This window comes from Neolamprologus multifasciatus, chromosome 14, assembly GCF_963576455.1.
Source record: "Neolamprologus multifasciatus chromosome 14, fNeoMul1.2, whole genome shotgun sequence".
NCBI classification, from domain to species: Eukaryota; Metazoa; Chordata; class Actinopteri; order Cichliformes; family Cichlidae; genus Neolamprologus; species Neolamprologus multifasciatus.
Window position 1 is genome coordinate 40,485,167 of NC_140452.1, and position 26,849 is coordinate 40,512,015.

A 26,849-nucleotide genomic window follows, 5' to 3' on the forward strand; every position below is an offset into this window, starting at 1 on the left:
TGTTGCTGCCCAACCAAGACATCAATACTAACAAGATCCTAACATTAGACAGACAGACAGTCATTCCACTACCCTCTCATTCTCTCAACATTTCACTTTCTCTCTTTCACTCTCTCTCCAACATACTTCCTCCCACTTCTCATAAACCTTCTACATACGTCATACTCTATTTACACCTTCTATTCTGAATAATGATGTAAAATCATCAGCCTTTGAGGTAATTTTAACACCAACATTTATTATTCTTCCCATTTCTCATATAATATAAATAGCAGGTCAACACCACAAACAGCCTGTATGTCCCTTTAGATACTCAGTTAAGAAATATATGCTGTGGATGGATTTCCTCACTTTCTCTCATACAGTTAGAACGATGGATGGATTATATTAAACACGGAAAAAGTTTCAAATAATAACTTCAAGTGATCACAGAGCAAAGCTTCAACCTGCACTAAACCCTCTCTTTCAGACTTTTTTTCAGTTCTATGATGCCACAGAGGAAATTTCTCTAATAAGGTCATCTCACACCTTATCTCGAGAAATACAACTGTAATTCTTTATTTCCAGCTCCATGAGATGGAGGGAAGGTAGTGAGGGATCCAGGGCTATTAAAGGAGACAAGAGAACAATCAGAGTAAGACACACAAAATAAAGAAAAAAAAGGAGAGAAAAAATAAATGGCAGTGCTGGGCGGCCCTGATGTCAGAGTGAAAGAATGCAGGCAAAGTGGGCGGCAAACAAGAGTCGGGAAACGGAGAGGAGAGGGCATGAGAGAGAGACAGAGAGAGACAGAGAGAGAGACAGAGAGAGAGACAGGAAGTTGGTGACAGATGGTGAAAGTTTGTACTAAAGAGGAATTAAGACATTACACTACTCTGTGTGTGTGTGTGTGTGTGTGTGTGTGTGTGTGTGTGTGTGTGTGTGTGTGTGTGTGTGTGTTTTCTGACATAACCGGTGGTCTGTCAGTTTATGGTGGCCTAACACGATATTAACACAAGGGGGAATCCCAGGGTTCAGATACACTCAGACACTTCCTGTTTCTCTCTCTGCCACCTACTTAATGTGACTCTCTCACTGGCCTGACTCCTCTGGGTTAAGTGAATCACCACAGTGGGTGTGTTGGTGTGTGCGTGTCCATGTGCACTAGACCATAGCACAGCATAAGTGTGATGTTGCCAGTAAGATCAGGTGTGAAACCACGTGACAAAAGATGAGCCGCATGCTTCAAATTAGGTTTATAAAAACTGCAGGCCAGTTTGCACCCACCAAATATCGGGACACTCCCTGCCCTTCACACACATACACACCCCACACTTCCACTGTAGCAGCACTTTGGTCATGCTGGCATTTCCTAGATTGTCTAGCATCCTCCACAAAGCCATAATCCTAGACTGAGCTAAGCTGGCAGCCAAGTTTTGCAGAGATGGTTTCTGTGTGAATGGAGGGAGGCAGTTTGTTCATCTAAGCCACTACTACCTAAAGTTCCAGCTCTTCAACTACATTTTCAGACTGAAGAGAACTTCTGGGAGGCGGCTCTCTAACCATAAAACACTACCCTAAATTAACACCCTATTTTAAACTGTTTTTACAGCTGGTTGATGTGATACAGGCCCAGCAGAGGTCAATGGGTGTGAAACTTCACAACAAGTCTGCCAGCATGCACTGAAATGCAGAAGGGCTTCCATGTAGCCATATATGCTTCTGTGCTTTCATAAAGACTCCCCAAAAAAATCTATTCTGGAAAAACTTGGAGAAAAAACAAATCAATTAACGCAGTGTGGCTTTCCATTCAATAAGACCCAGTGTTGTGCATAAGAGAAAAGGTCATGCTGACTGGCATCTCATTAACACAGGTCATATAGTAGATTCTTAGCTTTAGCATTACAGATCAATAGTTATGAAGTATGCAATGTCTTCAAAATTTCTTTGCTTTGACAAACTTAACAGAAACTTGATTTCAATATCTTACTCGATCCTTGATATTGTACACTATGTATACCACTGTATACCCATGCAGCCAACATATGGTGATTACATAATAATAATAACAATAATAATAACAACAATGAGAATGATGGTGAGAAATTGTATAGCCAACTCCTAATGACACAGAGGGAACTATTGTTAACACCTAGTCAACTCTAAACCCAAAGGAATGCCCAAAGTCTCTGTATGACTGTCATATGCAGGTACAGAGGTTAAAAAACACAGACAAATAATTCAGCAAACCATTTCAACATCAGGCAGGTGTTGACTTGTCGAAGTGCAACTCAAAACGTAGTACACATCTGCCTGTCCTACCCCCATTCCCACCCCTTTTTCTGTGTTGTGCAAATCTGTCGCAATACTCCTTAAGTCTTTCCTTCAGTCTCTTTTGTGTCCCTCTCATATCTCCTACATTTTTTCACTCCCTCTCCCACCCCTCTTCACCTTTTCTAGTCTTTCTCCTCCACATTTTTCCTGCTCTTCTATTGATAGAGCCTTTCAGTCCTTTTATACCCAGCAGGCCTTATATGGAGAGGAGCGTCTGAGAAACCACTACAGACTCATACCAATTCCACTGACAGATGTTTTAACTGCTCACATTTAGTTTTGACTACTCCTATAGACAAATCTTTTCTGAATACTCAATTTTGTCCCTATAAGAGGCTGTTGGTCCCCACAAGTATAGCAGCATTCAAACACACGTTTTCCTTGTTGTGTCTATTTGCATGTCCTGGAAGCTGCTATTGCTATGAGCTACAGAGGTCACAAATACAGGATAAACAATGCACACAACACTGTTTAGACTGCACTAAATAAATAAGGAAGTATTTCATCAGATTTGACTAACAACACAAAAATTGGGCAAATCAGCATGCATCCAGTCCAGCAGTATTTAAATGGACTAAGTTGCTATGTTCCCAAACAGCAAATTTCCTGTTTACTCTGAGCACTTCCCCTTTGCTGATTAGATGTTAATAACAGTTCAGATGTGAGGAAAAACAAAACCAGATTACAGTCAAAAGAGTGTCAAATTTTTTTCTGCATGGTATAGCTCTGTCCTTCCATGCACATATGTGAGTAAAGCACCTCCCCTCCCTTCCATATGCATGCCTCAGGCCAGTATAAATGACAACAGATGAAGACAGTCACAGCATGATAGGTGGAGTTTGGTTGCAAAGAAGCTTGCACATGTGCAGTCACTGAGAATGTTAAAGCAGTGTAAATAGTACCAACTACTAAAGCCTCTTTCCTCTCGTTATGTCATTTCAGAGCCGTTTTTCTGACTTCTATCTCTGCCTGTGTTATTTTTCCCCCTCCTATTATCTACTTTCTATTTTTCAGGTTATAAAATTTTAAATTATAAAGGATCAATTAAGAGTGCTATAGCAATCAAATTAGCTGGTGTTTGCCTGCATCCACATACAGGAATACAATAAAGTCAGTGTTCAGTTAAATTTACACGTCAGTGGTACAGGAGGCAAGGATATGGAGAAAAGGGGAGTTGACAAAGTGAAAGTTTGAATAGAAGGCCATCCGTTTGTCATTACAGTGTTTTTGACATGTCAGCACAAACCTACATTAAACTTGACAAATTACTGCGAAGGCTTGTTTGAACAGCTTAAACTATGAGAGCAATCTCCTGAGACAGTAACTTAACACAGACCCTCTCCCAATGCAAGGGAACTGCTCTGCAGTTTGGTCACACAAAGTTTAACTGCAACATCTTCTGAATGCTCTCCTCTCTGACTGGGGTAGGGCTGCTGAGGCAGAAAATACAGACACATACATATGCAACTGCTTCTGAGAAATGCACGTCTGTCATACTACACTAAAAGAATCTACACTAAACAAACTTTAGCTAGACATCACCTTTCACTTCATTTCCCACTTTCATCTAAATATTCATATCCACCTACAACCACAACGTAGGCTTCTAGTGAAAAACATATCACAAAGCAAGACAAGTGCCCCTGTGCAGACCCACACACACACTCCTCTTGTTCAGGTCATTTGGTTTTAGCCAGCAAGTAGTGACTAGACAGCTACATATGGGTCATCCTCAGTGATGAAATGCACTGCCAGATGCGACTGGCATCCTGAGACTGAAATAAACAGAGACAGAAGCATTTTCTGAATGAGGGTGGAGATGGGGATGAGTGGTAATATGTGGGAGACAGAAGGGCAGAAATGTGTGGAAGCCACCAAATGTAAAAATATATAAATAAATAAATAGAAACAATGCGCAAGATGGAAATCTTTAACCCGCAACATCAGCATAAACATATATATGGACAAACATATTGTACAAGCTTATAGAGGCTCCCAGTGATGTTTCTCAGCTTAACATTTCCGGCATCTATACTGATGTTAAAATGATAAACAAAATCTTTGCTGCCGATTGTTAAAACTAATATAATGCTGTGAATGCAAAGTCAAAAAGTGGTGATGGTGTGACTGAGTGGACAGAACTAGTATAAAACTGTAGAATCCCCATTTTAGATTTAGTCAGTGTGATTAAGGCTACGTCCACACGTACATGGGTATTTTTGAAAACGGAGATTTTCCGTTTTCGTTTTAAAAAATAATCCCGTCCACACGTAAAGGCAGAAATGAAGGAAAACGCTGCTAGGAACATGCCAAAGCAACAGGTGGCGATATATTCCTAACCGTGCAGAAATGTTGGCCAATCAGAAGTCTAGAAGCCTCGGTGGGAAAAAGTAAACAAAGCTGGGGCATAGAAGCAGAACAGAGTCGTATGTGTGGAGGGACAGTAACTGTGTGTGTATATGTAAGCATTTAAACACTGCAGAGAGTACAATTAACAGTAACAGTATTGTAGAAATTCATTTCACCGAAACAATAACGTGGCGCACAGTGTGACGTCAAAAAATGCGCACACCTTTGACGCTGCGTTTTCTCCGTTTTCTCCGTTTTTCTTGTCCACATGTAAATGCAAAAACTGAGTTTTCAAAAATATCCACCCTGGCCGGAGTTTTTAAAAATCTCAGTTTTTAGTGACCAAAAACGCCGTTTACGTGTGGACGAAAGGTGCAAACGCATAGAAAAATCTGGGTTTTCAAAAATACCCAGGTACGTGTGGACGTAGCCCAAATATCTTTTTAAGAATGTGTTCAATCAACTGCCACACCCATAATAATTTAATACCGAACCTACAAGAGCAGCTGTTCCAAGTCTCACTTTAGTACTGCAGAGAATTCACACAAACACGCACGCAGACACACGTGTAACAACGTCTTAACCAATTGTCATAGTCAGACTGGGCTGGGCTGTAGATATTTTGATAGTAAAGTTGCTAATTTCTGTTTGTAAAGCAGGAATGTGGCTCAGGGTAACTGTGATGATTTGGCAAATATGCTGTACATAAATCAGGAGTAGGAAATCCTGGTTGTCTGGGACTTAAGGCGCTGCTGATGTTGTAATTTTGTTTTTTGTTCTTTTAAACTTCAACAAGATCTTTTTGGGCCTGAAGGGAAAACTGAAAGTCATTCCAGAGCAAGTCTGTTATCTGACAGTGTCTCTCATACACACTGTAGTTTGGCAGGGTGCCCCGTTGTGTTAACATATAATCTTGTATGTTTGGTGGCACTTTTTCATCAGAATTGCATCATCAATTCAATTCAATCCCCTAAGTCTAGCACCGTGGACCTTCCCATCTTCCAGCTGTGTGCAGATGGCAATATTATACCTTCCACTATAAAACCTGTATCCACTGTATACCGAATGCATGCCAGTATACATTTTTATGTCATAAAAACTTTCATTTGACCTATACTGGGTCTCTGCTCTTGCATTATAATGCTGCAGCCGGCACCTTGTTGACACCAATGAAGTAGTCTATCAACAGTAACAGCCCCCCATTGAAAGGAAGGCTGAAAAATACGCTTCACTTAATTTTCACTATTAAAGGCTGCTGCCTGCAAGCTGCAATCATCAATAAAACATTCACTACTTTTTTTTCTACATCATCAGAAATACCATTATTGCAAACTTCTTTGAAATACTGTGATATAATTTTGAGGATTTAATCGCCCACCCCTCCAATTCCACCTTTCTGGATTGCAGCTGGTGACTGAAAGCTCTTACAGTGTTGTAGCAGAGTGCTTTAGTATAAAGTATGACATAAACCCCTTACCATGTGAAACACAGGAGGATTAAACACATTTACACATTAACCCTACACGACCAACAGGTCTGTCAATGAATCGTCTAAATTCAAGAAAGCCCATATTAGAATGGACTGAATCTGTGCCTGGGAAAAACAATCAAATATTTTTAGGCTTTATCAGTACCAACACTCCCACACTGTCAGGGTTTTACAGACTGACTGAAGAATTAATGAACAGTAACCTAACGCAACTACACTAGAACCTGGTGTCCTTTGGCCACTAATGTGCATTACATGGTTGTATGGGGACACTGTACATATGTAAGACATCAGCGGGGGAAAAAAAACTGTCATGCCAGCCATTCTAATCTCATCCATCAGCTGTTGTTTGCATTCCTCCAGACGCCATAGGTTGCTTTATTTTTGTCTTTGCTTCCACTGTTATCTGCCTTTTCCTTCATGCCACATTGAGTTTTCTACAGAAAGAATAGGGTTCTTATTTGTGCACTTATAATTCACGCAGTCAACCTCCTCCTTCCCCAACACTTCTTTAATAACTTTTCTTCCCAACCCCTGCCTATATTAGTACTGACATTATCAAAGCTCCATGGAAAGACTTGGTTAAAGGTTAACAAGCAGGTGGAGAGAGAGAAGCCTTCAAAAACTTACCCAAGGACAGCCTATTATCACCACACTCCAGGCAAATGAAAACAAACACACACTTTCTTTCCTGTAAGTTGGGCTGCGTATTCAGAGTCCTGCAACACTTATTTGAAATTAGTTTTTCATGAAAGCCACTATATAAATTATTGTGTGGCTAGTACAACAGATATGAGAGCATACTAAAACAATCACTGAATTTTATAGTGAATGTGGTTTATTGGTGAACTTTGATACCAGAACTTTGAGAACAGACTAATGATAAGCTATCTAGGTAGTCAAGGGAGATTTGGATAGGCTCTTATTATACACGCTTTCCAGTTAACCTGCTTTCACACATGAACTCTGGGCAGTGTTGGGAGAATCAGGGCAGACAGGTCCTCTCTTTCAACAGCTCAACAAGGGGGAATCTCTGGCATCAGAGGTATTCTAACTACTTGGACTACCCTGTTTGGTTTAGGGGAGGGTAGCGCATTCAAGAGCCACGCCATATGACACACACCCACTCTTTGAATTTACTAAACAATTACCCGCACTATTCTCACATTACACAGTTGAACAATATTATATACTTTGCTCAACTCTTCCTATTTTAAGTTTACTCACTAGCTGGTTCACTGGCCAGGCTGATGTTGTAGTGATCACTGATCTGCTGCTTTCCCAGCAAGGACCTTGCCTCACGGTCAGACATACTCCAACTCCCCCACCTCCGACTGCTATTGGTGGCAAGAGTCCTTCTCTAAAAAACTGAGCTGGAAGTCAACTCCAACCAAAAGGTGGAGCAAGTAAGGATCTGGTTCATGGGGCTGTAGAGCAGAGCAAGAACTACCATTACCAGACACTGTACAATGACAGCGTACAGAAACTAATAAAGGCTGGAGCCAAGCAAAAAAAAAAAAAAAACAGAGTGATCTCAGGTAATACTGATACATGTAGCTGTCCTTCTTGGTTCTTACACTTGATACGAGTTCATTCTGTCACAAAACCATAAAAAACAAAGAAATAAAATCTGTCAATTAACAGTTTGAGACAGATATAAGATATGGACCCAGGGAGAAGAATCTTAGCATGTATGCATTTTGCGATGAGGTTTAAATTTCGGGGTTATGTCCAATACCGCTTAGGCACAGGTGTACTTAATAAGGCAGCTTACTAAACCAAAGGGCAGCAACTGTGTTGGGAAGGAATTTCATCAAGTTCTTTTTTCCTCAGACTTTTTCTTTTCCATCTGCTTTCCAGTTTCACATGACACAAACATGCCTCGTTCTCAAATTTCAGTGTGAACACATCTGACTTGAATGAGTCATGCAGTGAGCTAAGAATAGTAAACCTGAATCTTATCATAGTTAAGAGGGGTGCTGAGTAGGGAGGGGCTACAATTTGAGCCTGTCTGAATTCTGCACAGCTGGGAAAAGCTTTAAATTTTTCTGATATTTGCTCCCATGCCCATCGGCATACACAATCACTGACACGCAATATGAACGCTTTTTCAACAAACACCGAGATTTGCCTTTGGTGTTATGTCACAGCAAACACAGAGCAGGTAGGTGTGCCTTTAACAATGACAGATGATATTGAACATTACATAACCAGGAGAGGAGTGGACATAATCACATGCAAGTTCCCAGCAGGATCCAGAGAGCTTTGGTTGCCTGTTGTTAGAGTAAGGAGGGCAGATCACACACACATGCACGCACCTTACTAAAAAGGTAAATGTTCTAGGCCTATTTTGGGATGGTTTACACAGTTTGACTTGCCCAGTGTAAGGACAAGGAGAGTGTTCTTGTTCCTCAGACCACCTACCTACTGCTTATGTGGGCGGCAGAGCCAGAGTACAATTCAAATAAATATCTATTATTGTACGTTTATAACTGTTGTGTTTAACCTGGAGGTAAGCGTTTGAGCCAAATCCAGTAGGGTTCTGAAAACCAAACAGTCACGCTTTAAAGTCCAAGAAAAATGACCCAAAATGTTACAACAGAACTACACAGCAGAAGATCCTCCAAACACCCACAGAGCTCCTCTCCTTCTGGCCTGCCAGTACACATTGAACAAGTGCAAGAGCAGAGGAAATTGGATTACCTTTTTAGCTTGTATCATCGGGTTAATCTGAGTAAAGGTGTGCAGGTGAGGCTGTTTACAACAGAACAGAATTAGGAAGCAACTTAGTCAGCACTGTGCAACTAAACATGAATGAGCAGTTCTTTACTTAGTCGAATTCAACCAGTCAGATGTGACTGAGGGCTGTTAGCAGGCATCAGTCTGTCTCTTTTTGCTGTTTCATCACATCAAATACACTTGAACTGTGACCAATAAATAATAATAAAACTCAAGCATTCAACTTTCAGTCTTTTGAGGACTTCCCATCTCCTACAGTCACACCGCATGTACAAAAATGGCAGTGAAGCTGGTGTGGATTTTGACTCATGTCCAGGGTGGTTTCCAGTCACACACCAGTCAAGGCTGTAATACTGAGGAGAAGCAGGATGCAGTCACTCATAGCATTTTTTCCCAGCAGGGCGGGGCTCGCTGTACCACTCGTCAAGCTTTGGGATGTGGGAAAGAATTACATGGAAATGCTAAAGCAGCTGCCCACAGCTAAAACTAACCAGGCGCACATACTGTACTCACATACCCTACGAGACTGCGAGTCATCATCATACAGGTAACACACTCTGACTCACTGTCAGAGACAAGCTCTCATTACTTCCATTCAGCTAGAGGGTTCCAGCACCCTAACACTAACAAACACCATCAAACTGTAAAGTGGTGCAGCAACAATAAAGAGAGCAGTGTCGCTCACTATTTGAGATTCATTCTGATTAACCCTAACTATAGTGACTGACTGGTGTTACACTGAAATGGCACTGATGTTTACCCCACTACTGAGTCTAAGCACTTTTATGTAAATGATTTTGTTAAAGAGATGAAGAATTAGACAAAAATCATGAATTACTGCAGTCTTACCTGTCTATTTGACATCTTTTCATCGAGATCATTCTGTGACAAAGGTAAATGACATTAACTGTGATGCTGTGCTTTCACTGATACAAGATGTTTAGTGGAGAACTTTGGTGTGTGCAGACATCCAGTTTTTCAGCCAATTTTCTTTTGAACAAACATTACAACTTCTTTTTTGTCAATTTTAACAGCAAGTGGCATTTACTGAGGCTCAAGAGTTCGTCTTATAATCGGAAGGTTGCCGGTTCGAGCCCTGGCTTGGACAGTCTCAGTCGTTGTGTCCTTGGGCAAGACACTTCACCCGTTGCCTACTGGTGGTGGTCAGAGGGCCCGGTGGTGCCAGTGTCTGGCAGCCTCGCCTCTGTCAGTGCGCCTCAGGGTGGCTGTGGCTACAATGTAGCTTGCCATCACCAGTGTGTGAATGTGTGTGTGAATGGGTGGATGACTGAATGTGTAAAGTGCTTTGGGGTCCTTAGGGACTAGTAAATACTATACAAATACAGGCCATTTGCCATTTGACCATATAAGGATACCTGTTCTCATCACACAGAGCCAAGAGTAGAAAGAAATCTGTCCGAGTTCATGCTTTGGGCCCGCAGGTAATGCTTGTGCACATGCAGACCTCATTGTTTGAAATGCTGTTTGTGTTTAACAAGAGCATTTAGTACTTTTATAGTACCCATGCCAGGAATAGCATCACAGGTCTACTTTAACGTCACAGGGACTTTAAGGTCTTAACCTGTAAATGACATGAAAAACCTGAGCGGTTCTAACATGCAAATGTCAGTGTTCATGAAAATTGTACTTGCAATGCTTTTGATGCTTACAATGACATCGGCTTCCAAGTTTATTCAAAAAACCAGGAACAACTGGGGGAAAAAATTCAAATGACTTTGATCTACACTTTCTTTTGGTCCTTCAACTTTAACTGAATTCCTTTGAATACTTTCTTTAATCCAGTGCTTCAACTACACAAAGTTTCTGCATTAACAAAAAATAAATCTATCAATCAGTCACTTCAGCTTTTACAGCAATTCTGTTATTTCAAATCTTTGAAATCTGAACCTTTAAGAAACAAGCACACAGTCATTGCTAGTTGTTCACAGATTGCTTATCCAGAAATCAGTCGTGGTGAAATGAGAAACAAAAAAGTTTATTCTGCATGTAGAAAGTCTACAACCATAGAAATGGATTGTACCAGCCCACATGGCTGTTGTTAATCTGTTATTGGGCTCTCTGTCTCCAACAGTCTGTCTGCCCAAGGGTAGATCAATAGTCGCTCCCCTCCAGCATCTCCAACACCTTCCCATTTCAAGGTCTGATTTCATTTCCCACATGCAAACAAGTGGTAGTCGTCATCTAAACAACCTCCAGACACTGCGAGCACTGCTAACTCAGTCTCATTCTATTTAATTATCACTTACCGTGATCTGTGACTTGTCACATCTTATTCTTCAGTTTTCTATCACCATACATAGACAACACATGAGTTGTAACTTATATAACTACTCGCAAGAAAAGAAAAAAAAAAAGCATATACCACCACTGCCTCTTATTGACGACTCCATAATATCTTTATGTAAGAAAAAAAAACTTCATGTGTGGGCATTCACAATGTTGCCTTCAGTGAGTTAAATGCCCAACATCAGCGGTGAAAGTAACGTGTTTACAATTTTTTTTTCAAAGTTAGTTTAATACTATGACCAACACAGCCAACGTCTACTAGAGCTCACTTCCATTAGTATCGAGTCTCTTGACTGTGTTGGCATCTTTGATGAAATTATTTAACAAATATTAGGTATGCTGTATGTGAAAGCCCATGCAAGAAGTTTCTGCTTCAGTTTTGTTTTGTTTTTTTAAACTGCAGCATTAACTTTAATCATTATCATGTGTCAGTACATCACATTTGTTCATTGACGCAGCTTATCAACCAAGCTCACTAGCGTTAGTTGTTAACTAAGCACTCCACCCTCCTGTGCAAACATGGTCACTTATAGTTGAGAAATAAATAACGTGCCAGCTAACTCTGAGGCTTCAAAGGGCAGAGTCTAGAAAACAATGGGAGATGCCACTGTGTCTACATCCATCTTTTATATACAGTCAACAGTTCAACTAATAATTTCTTCAGTACAAAAACGGCAGTTAATTTAATTTTTTTTTTAACTTAACCCAAACCTCATTACATGCAGGCAGCTTAGTCACCTAGGAGGCATTACTTGTGCATGGGCCCTGACAGTATTCCCGCCCACAAACCCAATGTTTTGTACATTTCTGTCATTCAAGTTTACCCTCCCTTTACCATGACAACCGTAACTTTAACACACATCCCATTTGCTGACATCAACAAGTCTGACAGGACAAGTTGACATTATGAGGTTAATGAAGGGAAATTCCTCTCCATCCCCCCCCCCCCCCACACACACACACACACACACAGTGAGTATTTCCTATAGCAAAGTTTAAGTACATTAGCGTGTATCAACACACATCACACATTCACACATGCATGCGTTCCTCTCTCTTCCTGTTGTATAGCGGATGGTAGTGATCTGGCTAAGAGCCAGGCTGTCAGGTGTGCCCTTTGCAGTGACATGCAGCTGAGCAACTACAGGCCAGGGAAGACCTTCACCCCATCAACAGCAGGTCCTGTATCCGCCAAAACAAAATGCTCAAAGTGGGAGTCGCCGAGTGTTCTTTTTTATTCAATATTTATTCAGCTCCAGGCAATCTCCTAACCCATCTGGTCTCACTGCAATGCACTGCAGAAACTGGCAGCAGAAATCTGGCATGAAGGAATCTACTAACTTCCATAACAATGTGGAGGGAAGCATGACTAGTATTTGATCAGATAAACAAACAGGCAAAGAACAAGCCAGGACCAGTAAACTTTTTCCTCTCGTGTGAATCCATGTAAGAATTAGATGTGAAATTAAAACAGAGCATGGGAAAAAAACTGAGCTCATAACGTTATCTTAATAATCTAAAAAAAGACACGCACACATTTCACAAACCCTTGCATTGTGTTTGTGCTTAAAGTGGGAAAGTGAAAACACCCAGCCATGCAGAAGTAGGAATACATCCAGTGAAGAGCCCAACCTCACCCTAAACTACCAAACTTCACTCTCACCACAACTCGGCCTCAGCCATGAACCAAAATATCTCCGAAAGCCCAGCCCATTAAAATAAAATAAAGCCGGCAGTACAGCGCTAAGGGAAGAACTGCCTTCAAGCCTCTACCCACATCAGCCCAATGGAAACTGCAGCTAAACGTGACTGACCACAGAGTATACAACTGGTGGAACTGCTTTGGAAAAATGTATTGACTGCAGCACGTTGATGTGCATTTTGTGCCAAGTAGAATAATTGTGCAGACTGTGCACGCTGAAAATTCCACCATGTGCACTTTCTTTAAAGAGCTACCCAAATTAGACCACCCTGCAGATCAGTACAACCCTGCTTCAGGGCTAATCGTCTCCAGTTACAAGCTGCCATTTAAAAAAGGAGCTTGTATCAAACTTAGAGCACTTTAACAGGACGCTGAGGAGCAGCTGCAGCATGCTAGTCAGCACAGGGAGGCCCTGCCCTTCAGGTGACCTTGAAGGAACTGGTCAGCTGGTCTTGCTGCAGCTTGACCCCTGGAGGACTATCCCGCCCATTCTGGCTCACTTGTCTGAACTTCTATCTTCTGGTTTCTGTCTACACATGCATTTATTTAACTTACAGCACAGGCTATTTTGCGTTCCCCTTTCTGCTGGGTGGGTAATCAACTTCTCTTCTAATCAAGATGAAGCTCAGCAGATCAGATGCCAAAACACAATTTCCTCAAAGATAAAAACATAATGGTTTTATAACACTGCCTCAGTATTTTTTGGTCAGATTTCTCATCCCGTGACAGCCATCAGCACCTGTGGGCTGCATTACATGCCAGGTGCTTGCATTATGTTTACCTCTTCCAAACCACACACAAGTTAACAGGTGGACAGGTTTGTGGACCAAGCCCTTCCTCAATTGCAGACACTCTCTCTCGGCACAAGTCCAGCGTCTTCTGACACATACACAGGGTCTCTTAAAGCTCCATTAAGAGATGGTTCATTTAAAATGATTAACACCGCAGCACCTTCTGCTTGCATCAGGTGTGCTAGCCTGTGACGTGAACCGTGTAGTTGCGGTCTTAATCTGTGTCTGTCTCGCGTCTATAAAAAGACAACCCCAACCTGAAGGATTTGATTTTGTGGGCTATAGGCCAAATCACTACGTGGCTAAAAGTCCACAGCACTGTTTTTCAATGAACGCCAGTGAGCCAGCTCCCAGAAAATGCAAGCCTACACAAGTGTACGCATGACGGAGGACGGAGGAGAGAATGCCAGACCAAACTTCATTCAAACAAAAAAAAAAGGGTCTCGTATTGGATTTCACTTGACACTTAAAATAATCACATGTAATGTTGATTCTTTAAACCGGTATATATGCAACACACCAGCAGGGCATGTTTAAACTTTGAACTTAAGCACTTAGCTAGGTTAGCTGAAATGCATCACAATTTAATATATTACTTATGACAGACAATGAAGCAGCGGTAGATAACCGCGTTTAACCGCTTTAACCACACTGTCCATTAATACGACTCCTGCTGCTGTATTGCGAGTCTTGGTGTATGGTTTAACTGCGTAAAATGAGTCACAAACAGGCTGTGTCGCGTTTAAACCCCACATTATTATTATTTTTATTTTTTTTACATTGGAGTTTTGGTGAAAAGCTTCTCTTCATATGGTGCACACGGGGACTTTCAGCCCACTCACTCAAACATGCTGCACTGTCACGAATTACTGAGCAGAGAGTGGCCGGTATCACAGCTGTAACCAGTACAGCAGCCGTGAGGTTGGAAAGAGACAAAGTTAACAGTTAGCACAGTAGAGGAACTGCCGAGGAGCGTGCGGGAGGCACCTAGCTTAAAATCTGTGTTTAAACTGGATGAAAGCTTACCTTACAACAGCCGAGGTCAAACGCGCTATGCCGCTTTTCTTTCACTCACTTCCACCGCTCGAGGTTTTGGAGTTGTGTCTCTCCGCCGTGTCAGTCACTCCACTTACTGACTGGTCACTGTTAGTCAGTAGGTAACGTACTGTGTGCCGGGTTTCTCCTGACCCTCCCACCACCACTCCCAGTTCTCCAACCGTGGGCTCTGCCTCAGCGCGGAGGCTTCTCCTGGACTGCAGGTATCAGTTACACCATGCTTCGTGAACTGATATGCTAGTATGAAACAAACTGCCAGTGTGTCGTAGTTGTCGGGGGTTAAACTCTATGGGAGTGGTGTGGTAATTTCTCCTTTATTTTTCTGTCATCAAAGGACAGCACAGCCGCGTAATACCAGGAAGTTAACCAAAAACCCACCCTGCTACAGCTCCCGTAGGAGTCATGAGTTTCTTTCGGACAGGTCGTACACTATGATTTGCCTGCTAATACTCTAAAGGCGGTATTGTTATCTTCTTGTCTCTGGGACATTAGAAATTAAAAAAACAAAACAATGTCTGCTTTTACTAGCCTGATAAATGGCAGCGTGGTGAGCTGACAGAGACTAAAGGCTTAAATGAGGAATGATACACAGACAGCTTTCGTGAATTGGAAGATCATAACCAGATCCCTTCACTTCAAAGCCAAACTCTCTGGGAGATCGCAAACTACACTCATAGCCATTTATTGCTGTCCACCCATCTGAGCTCTGAGCGGGTTAAAAGTTCATCCATCGGCACCTCGAACGGGTGGGGTAGAAAACGAATGCGCGCAGACATAAAAGTAGACGTGAACATGCTAGATATTTGAGTCTGGAGGAACCGCTAACCAGTGCTATTCCAGCCGGCCATTCAGCGGCAAACTGCACCTCAGCGGTTCCATTGAGCGGCTCTCGTCGTTTTCACGGGGTTCTCGTACCCTCTGCTGTCTAAACAGGCGTCACTGCACCTGCACGCCATCACTCACAGCTCTACCTCGTGACAGGAGACTCTAAAGTCTGCTGCCTCTTCCTCCAAAACAAGTTCCATGTTAGTTGGATCCAGCTTTTAAGCACTTATTTTTTATGAGCAGTTCATAAATGAAACAACCCCAAATGGTTTTCATATTTCACCAATTCGGAAGTTATATTTTCCCAGCTGTGTTTCTACTGATGATTTATGAGTCTAAAAATAACATAACTAAAATTAACCTATTGGTTATCCATTATGTTTAAGGTTTTTGATTAAAAATACAGTAAGAGATACTATGTTAATACTGTGTTTGAGGGTCCCCGGTGTGTCCCTATACTTAAATAGCACATGTTCTTACCAGTTACTTTTTCAGCCAATTCTTGCCACCTGTCCCAGCTTTTTGAGATGTACTGCTGCCATCAAAGTCTAAATAAGCTAATATTTCCCATGAAACAGTCAAATCTCTCAGTTCAAGCATTTTGGCATGTTTTCTATGTTCCCTTGTGAATAAAATATGGGTTTCTGAGTTTCTAAAACCATTGCATTCTGTTTTTACTTTACATATTGTCCCAAGTTTTTTCAGGTAAGAAAGAAATCCACAAAAAAGAAGTTTTAAGATACAACACTGAGAGTAGCTGAAGCAGAGAATGAATAAAAGGTTTACTGGGAGTTTTTAAAAAAGTATGATTTTTTTTTAAATTATTGTACTTATGAATGAGTGAAAGTCAGTGTCATGATGTATATTTGAAAATATTTCATTTGCACTTTTTATGTTTGTTTGTTTTTTATAACTGATTTTTATAACTTATAATTGAGCATCGTCCAGACGTGACACAGCTGTCATATCTTGTGTCACTCATGCTTTCTCTCTTCCCCTAGTCCTGATAAACATGAAAAGACTGAAGCTTTTTCCTGTGCATGCAATACAAAGTTATGAGGCTCAGAAATTCTAGAAAATCTGGTGCAAACCAAAGACTGCTAAATGTTCATCCACCCCTGTGAGGGCCTGTAACTCAGATAATGATATAAGATAAAAACACATTTTTCATGCCTTTTAGTTATTAAAAAAGTTAGCTGATTATGCAAGGGACAGACTCAATTTTTTAATATTTGAATCATTTATAAGAAAAAGATAACATAAATGGAGCTCCTGCACTAAGTATAAGATAAATAAGGGTTGTTTTCACCTGCCAATACTCTAGAGGAGACCAATAATGAACATTATTGGTTAGATGTGAGTATAATCATACCCTTTAAGATTTTCATTGAAGAATATTCATTGGGAAAACTTGACAGCTAAACATGTTCATACAGCTGAACCCTTGCAGTTTGGCTGTACACTTAAGCACCAAAACTTTCCATCTCTCTCTGACCTGCCAGTGCCACTGCTGCCCTCCGTCGCTGCCTGCTCTGTGAACCCCTAACTAGGCTTGCTAGTAAAACTGCACCATCCCACCATACACATGTAGGCTCTGACAGCATAATACTCCCCATTTTCTATGTGTGTCACAAGTGCAGTCAGTGATGAGCTCAGAGCTTAGATGATAAACTCTAACTGTACTCTGTTTCTCTAATAAATTAAACATTCCAGGTCTGAATCCCCTGCACTGGACTTTGTATAAGATATTACTGCAGTTATGCACTGTGCTCATGTGAAGGTGACCTCAGTCTTAATTGGGTGACGAAGCAAGAGCTCAATTGTAATGTGACTGCACTGCCAGAGGGGGGAGTGATCGATTCAGCCTCAAACAACCCGCTACTAATGACACATACACACACGCACACACGTTATATCCTGTTGGCGTTGAGTAGATGGGCAGAAGAGCTGGTCATGACACTGGCCCCTTACCTTCAGGCCCAGCCCTGTCTCCTCTTCACTTCCCTTCCAAAATCAACAAACAGCAGCACACTTGATCTTTCCTTTTCTCCCAGGATCAGTTAACACCATATCGTTCTGATTTCACTTAACAAAAACCAAAAAGGTTTACTTGACTTATCTGCTGTAATGCAACAAAAAGGTCCTACATTAGCCTACAAACTCAGTGTGATCCCAGCATTCACTGACCAGCTGCCAGACTTCCAGAAAGGGGGGAAAGCATTATCTATGGAAAGTTTGAACTGTATAAATGTTCTGAATATTTTGCACACTTCATCAGTAAAGTCAGTACATAGTTGTTCATGCTGAATTAATTTACCGTCAGACTAATTGAGTTTTGCTGTGCTGTGTTGTGATTGTAGGTGTCAATTTTTGATGTCGAAAGACAGGCACATTATAGGTCAGGGAACGTACACTTTTCACATGTACCCAGACACAGGGTGAGTTGACCTTTAAGGAATGTGGGAAGGGGAACGAATGAAGCCATGTACTGGAATGTCTTTGTCGTTTCCTCCCATCCAGGCTACGGTACATTCCAGTCCTCCCCAGTCATTACAAACCAGCACGCAGCAGGCTGCATTAACCACACCACATTTCTCTTTCTAGAAATCTGAAACCTGTGTCTGTCAGTGCTTACACTTTACCAAAAGATACCTTATCCCATAAAGGTACTGCTTTAAAAGAAGCTAATTCCATTCAATGTGTAGACAACTATATTTAATATTACATATAAGCTTAGCACATACAGTATGAACTGCTGAAATGTAAATGAAATGTGTTAATCACGTCATATAGAGTCTATTTCAGAGTCTGGGCATATTTCTTTATACTGTGTGTGCTCACCTACATGTAAAGCTATGGCTACTGCCAAAAACTGCGGTTCCTCTAATAGCCACTTGAGACAGGCTTCAAAAGCGAGGAATAGACTCCCATTTTAAATGCCAAACTTTAAACCATTAAAGGCATGTTTACACCCTAATACAAAAAGTTTTTGCTCTCTATAGATAGTTTTCCCCTTCCTTCCATTTGGAAACTGATAAGTGTTAAACGTAGGAGCACAGAAGCTTTGCTCGACAACTGTGTCTACTTGGCCTCCTCTCTGCTAATTAAAGGTACTGAACTGGACCTCTTTCTTGTTTGTTCTAGAGGATTATCCGACTAACATTATGGCCTGTTTTACGGCACAGACAATTTCTGTTTCTACTTCAGTTTTGGAGATTGAAATTCTTCCTTCGTTATTTAGCACTAATTTTTAACTAGGCTTGCTAGTAAAGCTACAAATATTCACCGATTAACTTGGATAAATTGATTATAAAAAACAAGATGAACTGTTAAATTATTCCAATGTGAGATTTAAATTAGACAGCTTGCTGAAGGCTGATGGCAGCCATCCTATTTTTCTATTTGTAATACCTACACCAAGCAGGGGTGAGTCTAAAGGGGGGCATGGGGTGTACTAATATTAATATTTAATACTTAAGATAAATAAGAATTTTCTCTTTACGCAGACCAGTAAAAATATACATGGGCCAGTAAAACTCAGAGCCACTGACCTGGAGCTGTTAGGCTGGACGCTGAATTATTATTAACATTAATTATTGACATTATTAACATCTACACCATCATAACTTCCATTTTCTACAACAGGAAACGTTGCATCAAAGCACAGGCCAAATCTGAGAGAATGCTGATACACTCGCTTTCCTGTCATATGGTCCTTTAAAGGCTTTCAGGCACACTTAAATGCACAGACATGCACAAAAACACTTACACATGAACACATATACACAGACACACCAAATCTACCTCATCCAGGGGATATGATATTGTAAAAACTCTTTTTTGTCTCCTACTAATGTAAGAAAGCTTTCCAAGAAGACAGGATATTTCATTTTATGCCTTAGTTCAGATTGTATATATATATACGTTTTGGTTTTTTTTTTACATTACTGTACTTTATTTTATTTGTACTTTACTGTACTGTTGTTTTTAGGAAAATGTCTTTGAAGATTCTCAGTCATTCATTTTATCGTAGTCTAAGAAGCCTGGAAAGAAAAGCGTCTGGACTTCTTTGAGTTTCTTGAAGACGTGTCACCTCTCATCCAAGAAGCTTCTTCAGTTCTAAGAGCCCCAAGAGGCTCATGGACCCCCTATTGATCCTCTACCTAATCACATGAGCCAAGGTGTGAAAACGGGTGTGGGTCACAATCAGCCAAGATTTCAGGTGAAACCTAGCCCCATCCTATCATGTGACTTATTGAGGTCAAATGGCCCAGGATGTGAGTGGGCGTTAAGGCATCTTGGAAGGAATCTCAAAACTGGATTATAGATGGCAGACAGTTGGTGTTGTAAGCCAGGACAGCCTCTGTTCAAAGATGGTCATTCACAGTGGACATAGATAGCTTCTTTCACTCCTCTTTCAAACCATCTCTCTTCTCTGTCCAAAATGTGAACAGTGGCATCCTGGAAAGAGTGACCTTTGTCCTTTAGATGCAGATGGACCACCGAGTCTTGTCCCGTGGAGGTGGCTCTTCTATGTTGTGCCATGCGTTTATGAAGTGACTGTTTGGTCTCTCCAATGTAGAGGTCTGAGCATTCCCCGCTGTGCTGTACAGCATAAACTACGTTGTTAATTTTGTATTTAGGAGTTTTTTTCACACAGTTTTTTACATGTGTGTGTTCTCTCTTTTTCCCTTTGGGCTTAGAAGGAACATGTTCTGCCCGGTGGTGTAGGGTCCTGATTACTCCAAGTTTGTGTTCCAGATGGTGGTGGGAGTCAAAGAGGAGGTACTGGTCCATGTGTGTGGGCTTCCGCTAAAACTAGTTGAGGTTCGCATTCTCTTTGATGCTCACGGCACAGCCCAGGAATGGCAAACTGTTATCTTTTGTGTCTTCCCTGGTGAACTTTATGTTTTTATCCACAGAGTTGATGTGAGCAGTGAAGGATTCTACTTCTTGGATTTTGGTTTTGACCCAGGTGTCATCAACATATCTGTACCAGTGGTTAGGTACTGTCCCTTTAAAAGAGCCAAGTGCCTTTGTTTCCACTTCCTCCAGATACTACAATATGACCCAGTGTCATTATTAAGTTGGGGATGGTTTTGTACCACCTGATAAAAACAAGTTCAATATTTGCCTTTGTTTTAGCCCTGCTGTGGGTGCTCACCCACCTTTACTTGGAAATACCTGCCTGTGCTCACCAGCTAGTTGGTAACTTTGCTTTTGGACTTTTCGAGCAGCACAACGGGAGAACATTAAACATTTGGCCTTCAAACCAAAACAGGGTAAGAATTCTGTGCAGAGCTGAAGGGAACTGGGAGTCTGGTGAAAATTCTCTATAAGCCGCTCTATAATCAATTTACTGTTAGCATATAAACATTGGATGTAGCAGCTTTCAAATGCATCATATGCAGTGAGGTTACTTGACTCACAACATCCTCTCTATAATTAATTATGTGAGGGCTGACACTAAACCTTTTACACTCAATGTTGCACACTCCTACAATATTATAACTGTGCTGGTATTTACTGAAAATATCCAAAAATGCCCTTTGTATCACCAAAGAACGTTTTAGGGAAGACACTATGAATGTCAAATTGCTACTTAAAGCACCGTGACTTCTTTAAAGAGGGTTCTTATTCACTCTAATTAACACTTAGCATCATGAGTCTTGTTCTGTAACACAGTACAGATGTCTCTAACGTGTCCCGAAATTACAGAGGCAGCCTGGTTTGACATGCATAATTACCTCTGAGTAATGCGTTTTATAATTCGGAGAGCGCTGCTCAGGGCCAAGCAAGATTTAAATGCATTTACTAACCACAGATCATTTGATTTATCACCACAGACAGCAGATTCTGAAGCAATTTACAGTTCTTAAATTATGTAAAAGTTTCTCAATGTCAACCCTGTGGGAGATGAACCCTATAACCTCAGCTGTGTCAGCACCTATGTCTACCCACTAAGCCGCATAAAACCTCTGGAATGAAAGATGAGTGGAAAAATCTGACTCCAGAGCTGGCCTCAGCCATGGTCACAGTGTGTATGCAAACTGACCTTGCAGTTGTGGCAGTGGTTTTCTCCGTTCTTCCCTGGAGAAAGGATGATTTCCCCTGTCGGGATCAGCTGGATCTTCAGTTCCATCATTTTTTTCTTTATTCCTTTAGCTTCTGTTAAAGTGATCCTGTTTTTGTGTGTGTGTTTCTTGTTCCTCCCCAAAGAATTGCAACTCCTAAGATTGAGCAGAAAGAGAACGTGCGTAGAAGATCATCCCAAGAGAAGTTAAAATGCAGCTATCAGAGATAGTAGGTTCATTTGAAATGCATGCAAGATCACAAATCTCTCTCTGAAATGAAAAGAAACCACATGCAGTATCTTTCAGTGGGAGCCCTTACCTGATAGAGAAATGTTATTTCATGGCACGAGGATCAGTAGACATACAGTAGTGATAGTAGTTTACAAGCATTGGCACAGAGATTTGAGGTTGGGGTGTTACCTGTTGCAAAGCGGAGAGTCACAGTGAGGCGAGCTTCCTCTCATGCAGCCAGAGGATGTTGCCTCTCTGGCTGAATTCACGGGAAGGATATAGTACGTAGCCTGACTCAAGATGGATGCCACTTACAGAGGATATGTGTCTTTTGTTTTACAAGTGCATGTGAGTATGTGTCTTTAGTTAGATAAAAAAAAAAAAAGTGCTCTCATAGCGAGTGGTAAATCAATTCGTATCTTCAATAAAATAAACTATACATAAGTCTAGCTAATAAAAGTCTAGATCAGTGGTTTTTAACATTTTTTGCCTCAGTCACAAATGCCCTATCTCTTGTCTTGAACCTGCTATTTTAAGCAGATTTTACACGTTAGACTATTTAATGCCATTAATTTAAAAAGACAGAAATTGTTCTTTGTTTTTCCATTCAGGTCAAAGTTTCCACTTGTAGGATATTACTTGGAGTGACAGAATTCAGAGATGCGTCATCAAATTATCTACTTTCACTATGATTTATACACCACTTATATTTAAACTATTTAATCATTATTTTATACAATATATTTGGCTTGTCTTTTTATAATTTCTTACCTTAACGGAACTATATTTCACCTATTGTTTAGGCCTAATTTTAGCTAGCTAGTAAACTATTTATTTAACATATTATTATATGATTTGAACCGTTTAAACTTTTCACTTATCTTTTCATTTTAGTTTAAAAAATGTTGCTCTTTTTACCATTTATCTTCTTTTAGCATTTATTTGAACACTATCAGTAATTTACCTTTTACTTTTAGCTAGGATTTAACCTCTCTCTCTTTTAGCTAAATAAAAGCTACTTTTAGCTAACATTTTCTTAACCTTTCTGTTACTGGTATTTAACCTTTTACCCTTTGCAATGAGGTAACTTAGCTTAATTAGCTTAATTAGCTTTTGCCTACCAACTAAACCATTGCTTTTAGCTAATATTTCACCAATCTAGCTAGCTAGGAGCAGGTTGTCAATTACTTTAAGCTATTTTATACTTAGCTGGATATATATACGCACTAAATATGCCCCAAAATTTCAACTGTTCACTACTTCTGGCGTTTTTACTACTCATCAATAACAAATGAGCTGTCTATTTTTACCATCTAGCCAATACTTTATACTTTGTAAGGTGTTGCAACCTCAACATGTGATTGTTTCTTCATTGATTTAAGTTAACATTATTTTTGCTATAATTCTTATTTTAAATGAACTACATTTTACCCCAAAATGGCTACCTATGGTTTTGGCTCCTGTTACATAACTAATCACTGCATGCACACACACATACACACATACAGGGTTGGTCTAAACATGGTTTCCTTCTAGAAACAGCATCCTGCTTCAGACATTTACAATGCCCACCCAGATGATTTAGTGTGTACGTATGTGTGAGAGAGATGCATTTTTGTTTGAGCGTGTGCATGACGGAACCTACTTGTGCTTCTCTAAGGATATACAGTGCACACAAGTGGCAGGCGTTTGCATCGCTGGCTTTCTAAAAACAAATAAGGGACTTGTGCTCTCATAGTGGTGCACTTCCTCAGAAGGAATGCTTCCAGGGGTAAAGGGGTAATGTTTGACACTGGAGTCGAGCATTGGTGCATGTGAGACAGAAGCATATAAACAGCTTCAATCTGATAGATAAACATGCATCATTCGCATAATCTTCCTAAACTGTCTGATGACTCCAGACCCCTCACACCCTGTTGGTTCACTGTTATCACCACAGGTCACATCCAGTTACTTGGGCACATCATAATATGTGTGGTGAATGGCCAAGCCACAGAAAAGATAGCTTTAGAGCACATAGAGGGGTCTGTCTTGAGAGTATTCAGCTTTTATCTCTCTTAGTCCTGCGCTATAAAAGTTTTTTTTTTATACATAATTAATGAGCAGTAGCATAAAAAGGGATATCTTTCAGCATGAGCCTCACACAGGATTTGTATGTCCTGTGTTTTGCAAAGGGGCATTGCACATTGGTGTTAAGAGAGGGGAAGTGACAGAGACACACATCCTTTGACCTCTGACCCTAGCTGGAGGCATTTCTGACAGCTTGGCATCAACAGGAAATCTGTAGCCTTGATACACACACGCACACACACACACACACACACACACGCACACAAACATTCCTACACACAATCTTGGAGTTGAGACGTCTCTGTCCAGTTCTATTTTAGAACACATACTTTCAAAGTGATTGACTTCCAAGGAAAACACACTGTTAAAAAGGAAAATAAAATGGAAAAGACAGAGCACAGTGGTCACAAATGCAGATTATTGGTAGTAAAGTAAGAACTGTAGAATAACACACTAATCCCTGCCATTCCATCAACTGTAATTAGATCTTCACTGATGAGGACACGGCAGTTAAAAAACCTGTTACTGTAAGTCTAGGTCACAAAAGGGTTGTAATTATTTGTTTTCATATTTTCCTGCTTAAATCATCATATCCGTTTTCTCACTGTGGAGACTAAACTTCCTTGCTTTCCTTTCCATTGCCACGGAGAAGTGTCTCAGTGGTTACTGAAAGGTAAGGCGGATACAAAGCCACTTTTTCCGTCTTACATTAATGATGTATTATCTTTTTTATACATATGTGTGTAGTGTTTGTGTCACTGTGTGATTCCTTTGCTACAACAGTCTGAAGGTAAGTCATCATATGACAAAGGTGACTCCTCTCGAAGAGTATAATATTGGGATTTTCCAGGCCAAGACTTCTGACTCAGCCCACCTACAGCTGTGATAAAACCAATAATCTGCATCCTTTTAATTTAGTGATAAGTTAAGTGATGAGTTAAGTTAAAATGAATTTGATGAGTGGGCTTAAGTTTGTGTTAGGCTATGCAAAATATTTAATATTACTTTTTTACTGGCTTTTTTGTATGTTATAAAATTCATTCATTCATTTCATTAACATAAAAGCTTAAAAACTGTGTTAAAGCCTCTGAGCTAAATATGTGAAACACAACCTTTTGATATGGTTAGCTATAAATAAGTTTATTAAAGGAAGCAAAAGTTTTAGTATTATGTATAAAGCAATAGCGAAACATAATGGATACAAATAACATCTACTATCTGTTAGCTAAAAGGAACTTTGTTACAATGTTTAACTTTTTTTAAAGTAACAATTCTGAACCTGAAAAATGACATTTCAGTTTTGGGGAAGATGTATTGCATCATATATCTGCTTTTATATGAAATAAATGTGTTTTGAAATAATTTATAGTGTTTTTAGTCAAGAATTGACTAAAAACAAGAACTCCTGCAAGTATTCTTGGATCTGAGGAGTATCCAAGAGTATCCTTGGATGACTTTGACCATGTTTGTTGATGGTGGTGGTTATGATTTTCTTGTAGTTTGGAGTTTTCAAAAAATTCTAAATATAAAAATACCAAAGTCTTACACATCTTTGATTCCATTGGCATGGCAGGTTGAATATAATCTTTAATAATATTTATTGTTCAGATTCCTTTGATGTTGTTCACATTCCCCTCTTTATGGCCCATAACCATGATATTTCTTCGCCATGCTCAAACATCCCCCCAGCACCTTTTCATGTGTTGTCTCTCAACTTACACCTTTTTATTGTCACTGGTTACATTTCTCATCATTGTTTGTCTTCATTTTCTTTTCATTAGCAACTGAATCACATCTATTATATTTGTGATTTTTTATATAATGGGACTTTATATTACTTTAGCCAACATGCATTTCCTGCATTCAGTCCTACTTGTGACACTGCAAGTCGTTGTGTACACATGTGTAAACGTACAGTATTTACAGATGCATGGATCAAGGGCATTTGGGCACTGCAGGCCAAGTCCTGTAACCAGATCCCACGCGGAGGCTCAGCCCAGACCAGATCAGACCAGGGCTGAGTAAATCTCACAAGTGTTGTCTGAAAATAATCCTAGCTATTTATAACAACTGTCTCTACAGTCGAAGAGGAAGTCCATAATATTTCATTGACGTTTGTTCCCCAGGTCCCACTCTGCGGGCAGTAATCTTGCTCCGACAACAGAATGCTGGCAGTTTCCAGTTTCCACAGGAAGGCAGAGGAAGCTAGAGGACGCCGATTAGGCTGCAGATGTAGAAGAGGGAGCCACTGACACGACGGCCAAAACACTCCCTCTGGAGAACACTGTCTTCAAACATAATTACTGGAAAGTTAAACTATTGACATATTTTTCCTTTATAGCACTTCCATCACCTGTGTAAATATGGAAATTATTTTAGCACGAGTGATGTATTGTCAGATTAGCTGGAAGTTGCTGCCCTCTTGAGGTTTCATGTTTCAGCAGGCAGATCTATAAAATACAAATAAAAAGGTGCTGTTGGAAGCTGACAGTCAAGGCTTATATGACCCACACCACACCCAGTGACTCGGATAAGAAAATTGAATAATGAATGCTACATGCCACTTGTCTTTTATTAAATACTAGCTTGTGGCAGTGTTTGGACATGTTGTTACTGTTAGCAGTTTCAACAATCTCTTCATTATGTTTAGCTTATTAGTTTGACAATTTATTGATTAATTTTATATGCTATAACTATATAGCCAGCACTATTATTTTAGTCATAATCGGTTACTTTTAACAAAAATATTTGCACCATTTACTTTTAGCAAAAAATAAAGTGCTATTGCTAGTTTATTTTTCCACTTATGAATTAAATCAGATTATTACTTTTTTAAATAATCCATTTTATAATCCATAACTTACTTGTACCTAATCATTTTATACATTTGTTTTAACCTCTAT

At 40.2% G+C, this 26,849-nt stretch overlaps 1 protein-coding gene, 1 long non-coding RNA gene and 1 pseudogene across 2 annotated transcripts in view; 1 reads left to right on the plus strand and 2 right to left on the minus strand.

Annotated features, from left to right (window-relative positions):
- LOC146504683 (unconventional myosin-Ic-like) overlaps positions 1-21,833 on the minus strand; it is a 59,148-nt gene extending 37,315 nt beyond the window's left edge. The window contains 1 exon segment of the mRNA XM_085184750.1: positions 21,627-21,833. Coding sequence (XP_085040876.1) covers positions 21,627-21,716 — 90 coding nt within the window. The 5' untranslated portion in view covers positions 21,717-21,833.
- On the plus strand, positions 13,187-26,849 carry LOC146504684 (uncharacterized). The gene is made up of 3 exons (XR_014877954.1): positions 13,187-14,949; positions 21,791-22,224; positions 26,073-26,849. It is a non-coding gene; the product is annotated as an uncharacterized LOC146504684 (long non-coding RNA).
- Positions 19,503-21,631, minus strand: LOC146504685 (uncharacterized; annotated as a pseudogene).